The 5,345-nt window shown below is 51.2% G+C and overlaps 1 protein-coding gene across 1 annotated transcript; it reads right to left on the reverse strand.

The window, feature by feature from the left end:
• Positions 1-581: 581 nt before the first annotated feature.
• LOC119388780 (organic cation transporter protein) lies at positions 582-2,460 on the reverse strand. Its single transcript, XM_037656193.2, has one exon. The coding sequence runs from the start codon at positions 2,404-2,406 to the stop codon at positions 604-606; it is 1,803 nt and encodes a 600-aa protein (XP_037512121.1). The 5' UTR covers positions 2,407-2,460; the 3' UTR covers positions 582-603.
• Positions 2,461-5,345: the final 2,885 nt, after the last annotated feature.

Consider the following 5,345-nt stretch of genomic DNA (forward strand, 5'->3'; position numbering starts at 1 on the left):
TGTTAGTGGCTAAAGGAATGCACGAATCACAGTAAGCCCGAATGAATGCGACAACGAGATGTGTGCGAGATAAAGACTTAACTGAGAATTGGAACACGTTTGCAGTCGCCCTCGTTACTTATAACTTCTAGAGAAACTCCGACTTGTTTCGAATCTTAAAATTCTACCAGGACGGGCACTTTTTGCAGGTAGGTAACGGTAACTGTATAGTTTCGATGCGCGTTACGAGTAAATAAATTTTACTTATAGTTCGGCAAAACTAAGTAACGCATGCGCATAGCACGGTAGAAATCGATTTTTTCTGTGTCTAAAATGTTATTCGACAAACGCGAGGAAACTTGAAGGAATGCAGGTGAGCCACACTTTTATTTATTTATTTATTTATTTATTTATTTATTTATTTATTTATTTATTTATTTAATGAAAAGATATAACGCAGACACAAACGCACATGACAATATATAAATTTATAACTTATGGGTATTAAGGGTTAAGGCAAGACTTCACGAGTAAAGGTGTACCATATGCGAAGCAAATTAAAGCCTTCGTCCCCACTGCACAGCGTCCCCTGCAGCCAGTACTGGAGCGAGTGCAAATGCGCAGCTACGGCTCGTTGGGGCTTGCGCCTGTCTTATTGGCGCGCGAGCGACGGCGTTTCGGCCGTAGCGGAGACAGGCTTCGCTGCATGACGTCCAAAACGTCCTTCTGCTTCTTCACTTCTTCGGTTGCCTTAATGCCGACGCTGGTCTCTGGCATCTGCATCACAATCACTACGTTCGCGAAGGCCGCCATGGCAGCCAGCGCGAAGATCAGATCCTCTCGGCCGTTGTACTTGAGCGGCGTCAGGCAGGCTGCTAGAACGGCTCCCACTCTTCCGCAAGTGTAAGCGCCGCACAAGACGGCGCTACGGAGGACCGTGGGGAAGAGCTCTATCATGTATAGGGTGTTGGTCGGTATCAGGACGCTTACCGAGGCCTTGGCGACGATTACGAGCACGTAGGAGACCTCCTTGGGGCGGGTGTAGATGGCGATGCCGCAGATTGTCGACATTCCGCCGACGAAAGCCAGCAACACCATCAAAAGTTTTAGCCTCCCCCAAGAATTCAAGGCGAAGTACATGGCTAGGTAGCTGGGAGCCAGGACTAAGACGGACACTACGTGAACGGCGGTAAGATCCCCTAGCAAGGGCGTACTCCTCGATATAATGAAGAAGGCGAACATGATGGTGAAGTTCGAGAAGAAAACGCTGATCGCCCTCACGCGGATAACGCCGGGCATGACGATAGACCAAGGAGTCATAGCCGGCGTCAGGCTGGCGTCACTTTTGCTCATGTCGCTCTTGATGGCTTTCAGTACGTTTTCCGCGTCGACTCGACGCACGCCGTTAATCCTGGCCGCATCGAACATGATAGCCTCGGCCATCTTTACGCGACCCGTGGACATCAGCCATATTGGCGACTCGTGAATGATGAAGTGCGCCGTCAGCAGAAGGCCCGTTGGCGACAAGGCGATGATCTGCCCGAAGAACCAACCGATGTTTCCATAAAGAGCCTTCAGGATCAAAAAGAAGATTTCAGATATGAGGGCGCCGATCGAACAGCAGAATCCTATGTAGTAGGTACGGAACTCCAACGGTATGACCTCAAACAGCACGATGACTGTTAGCATGTAGACCGTACTGGCGCACGCAGAGTTGATGAACCTGGTGACCAAGTAGATCGTGAACGACTCCGTAAAGCAGCCTGCGATAGTGCTGAAAACGAGAGTCAGCACGGCTGCCGTGATGACGGGCTTGCGACCTGACATGTCGGCGACATAGCCAACCACCGGAAGGAAGAGCGCGCCGCTCCTGTACACCGCTTCCGCCAGGATCAGTAGCCAGGTTCTGTGACACACGAGGTTCCAGAAGGAGCGAACGGACCAGTCGTTCTCCCCTTCTGCGTAGTCCCACGAGTCGCAGCGCTCGATCGCGGTGTCGTTGACGCGGCCAGGGTGCACGTAGACGAAGCACTTGCTGTAATGGCCGTCTTGGTCGACGGGAATCGCCATGTTCTTCCAGAGCGGCGCCGACATGTTGGCGAAGGGCTTGACCGGTTTGCACCAGTGATCCACGCGAGGGGCGATGAACGCGAAGACGTGGTTGTGACATTGCAGCACCAACAGGGCCACGATGCCGTAGCCGAAGATGCGCCGCTGGAAGCTGCCGTGGCCGTACGTATTCGCACCCTGCCGCATCTGCTGGTTGTCAGCTTCGGCGAGCCCGTAGATCATTAGAGTAGTGATCGTCGGCAGAGTGCCCGCATACTCCGACCAGCAACGGCGATCCGATTTCTTCCTGGTCATTCTGGATGCCTGAACGTTGGCGTCGGGGACGATACTCTTCCGACCATGGAGCGGTCGATCCATTGCGAGTGAGGCTACCGCGGCAAGAACGTCTTGATTATCGAATTGCCAGTGCCAAAAAATTGGCCGCGTATCTGCGTGCTTCGCTGCAAATGTCGTGTAAAGACGATAGAAGAGGCGCTGTGTGAGATATGGACGCCATCTGGCAATACGTCGGGAAACATGAGTGCTGTGTTGCGTGCTGGTAGTGCCGGCGCAGCAGCAGGCGAAGACCGGCGGTGACCAACGCGACCGGCGGGGACGCCAGCCAGCCCGAAAACGCGGTTTGGCGCGAAGCGCTGAAGCAGAGAAACGTCCGCACTCAACGAGTACTCTCCACACACTCTTTTATTTACACGTCGCCTGGGTCAAACAGGAACGCCAGAGCGGCGCCCACAACCGGCATCCTGAAGGCCGCCCACAACGCTGCTTTTTCATTTTTTAAATATTTTTTTCACCTTCTTGGCCTTCTCAAAACTAAGTTTTTCAACACCAACCCATGGCATTCGTACAGTGCAATACAGAACCGAAACCGAAACACAATGAGCTCGTGCGAAGGGCACGGAGGAAGGCAAATTTCAGCGCAGTCGCATTTTCAGCTTTGTTGAAACAGCGCTCACTAGACGACGACAAAGAAGGCACAGGACAGGCAGCGCCTGTCCTGTGCCTTCTTTTACTTCGTCGTCGTCTAGTGAGCGCGGTTTCAACAAAGATGAACGCATACCAACTCGCTCAAGCTTCCATTCTTATGCATTTTCAGCGCAGCTTAAGAAACTAGGGTCCTTAAAATTACGTATGTATGCATTTTCTATTAAAGGAACACGCCACCTAATACTTACCTAGTGATGTTGCACCTCAGATATGCATGATATTTACTTTTTGATCGACAACGTTCACAAGTATGAACAGCCATACCAGTTCAAGACGGCTGGCCCTTGGGCAAGTGGTTCAACTTTGGCCGAGTGGCTGAATCGAGGGACGTGCCGACAAACAGAAAGACAGACAGGCAGACCAAAATTTCTGCGTTTAAGTTCCCCAAGAAAGACTATCGTCTTTAAAAAATCACAGTTTGTGACCGACCGCGCGCATTCCTTCTTCTTCGTCTTCGAAGCCGCAGCACAGCCGCGAGCCTGTCGTCTGGAGAAAAGAGAGGTTGAGAACGCTGATGAGCATAGCGGGCGATGGGCCATCCTGTTTTCAAGGATACCGACGCCAGGGCGGCACCAGCGATATTCCCCTGGGTGGGAGTGGGAGGATGGTGCCACTAGAGTGAGAGAGGTCCTCCAAGGGGGAGCCCCTCATGTAACCGGCTTTTGATCGACTTTCTTGCGCTCCAAAAGGACTTTCATCGCAGCGCCCCCCCCCCCGCCCCGCCTCACCTATTTGGTCGAGTCCAAGAAATGATAATGAAGCGATGACGTGCTTCTAACAATAGCCCTTTGGTCCCTGTGGCAAGTAAACAGTTCTTGGAATGCAACATCAGGGGCATTCGGCTGCCTTTATCGTCAAAAGCCTGCATGGCCATAAGTTGAGTTAACCACTGGGGCAGACGTTGCGCCTCCCTCCTATGTAATTAGGTGGAGCGGCCGTCCCCAGGCAGCACACCCGGTCTAGAAAACGTCAATTTTAGAGATAAGTGGGATAAAACGGATACTAAACCAATTTCGACGTTTTAAAAACGTCAGAGAAAAGCCGTATTATATCTGTTTTTGGTTACGTGAATAGAAAACACTCTTTTTAAGACCATTTTTGCCTGCAACGTCTAGTAACGAGATATTTCAAGACGTTTGTTCGACTCTAAACCAATGTCAACGTTTTAAAAACGTCTTGTTTGTGACGTCTATAGAAGACGCACTTTATAAGAGGTTTTCTCGCCGAGCAGCGGATCGCGAGCCATTTCGTCCATGCATGTATGGACATGCATGAACCACCGCGAATTGAAATTTGAACTCCAGCCTGCGCCAGCCATCTCTCATTGCGATAAAGAAAGTAACGCTCAAAAGGATAGAGGCGTGTCAGGGTTCTCCTTCCGGGAAGGGGGGGGGGGGTGGAGGTTCGTCGAAGCGCCCCCCCCCCTCCCAATTATGTCAATGTATGGCGCTGACATTGCGCCCCCTCCCCCTCCCCGAATCGCAGCGCCCTCTCCCTATTATGCCAATGTATGGGGCTGACCTGGCGCCCCCCCTCTTAGGTGAATAGGGGGGGGGGGGCGCCCTCCTGTGCGTGTGGTGTCGACATTGCATCAGCAGTCATGAAGACTTCAAAGTTCGTTAACCAGTAAACATTACGTAATTTACTGTAATTTACTCGCAGCGATAACCGTCTAACTTCCTCACGAAGGTCTTAGCTCTGACTATCCATCCGCGCGGCTGTTGCTTCCGCAATGTCAGTTAAGCTCGCCAATTTCGCATGGGTGGTCGCGCTCGCTGGTTATGCCCTCTTTTGCTATATTTCGTGCTTGTGTCGTGATTCATTGAGGCTATAAACGCAGCTGTGAAGAAACTATACTTCGCTGCGTGTTAAACTTGTGGACCCGAATGCAAGTATGTCTCTGTGGAGCGACTGTTACGCTGATTGACAGTTAGGCCTAGTCCCGTAAGATTCCTTGCGGAAAAATGGACTCATCAGCTTGCGCGCGAGACCGCCTCGCAACTTCCTTTCTTCTATCCTCGAGGGACGGACGTGGTTGCGGTAATGTGCGATTAGTTTCCTTTGGATTTGAGGATTCTATAACACCACGGGCTTCTGTCATTTTTGAAGTCAAGTTAAAGGAGCACTAACTCAAAAATTTTGCACCTTGTTTTTTTTTTGTTGCAATAAATAGCTTATGATCCGCTTATCACGGCTGCAAACCTCGTTTGCGCGAGTGCGCGACGGTTATTTATATAGAGACGTTTTTAGAGCGCCCAGTCGCAGTTTCGGTTTCAAAGAGCATCGAGCTAGGCAGCACTACTTCCGGAGGA

This window comes from Rhipicephalus sanguineus, chromosome 4 (assembly GCF_013339695.2).
Source record: "Rhipicephalus sanguineus isolate Rsan-2018 chromosome 4, BIME_Rsan_1.4, whole genome shotgun sequence".
NCBI classification, from domain to species: domain Eukaryota; kingdom Metazoa; phylum Arthropoda; class Arachnida; order Ixodida; family Ixodidae; genus Rhipicephalus; species Rhipicephalus sanguineus.

Coding starts and splice junctions, on each gene's coding strand:
- LOC119388780 (XM_037656193.2), bottom strand. CDS start 2,406: ATGGATCGACCGCTCCATGGTCGGAAGAGTATCGTCCCCGACGCCAAC.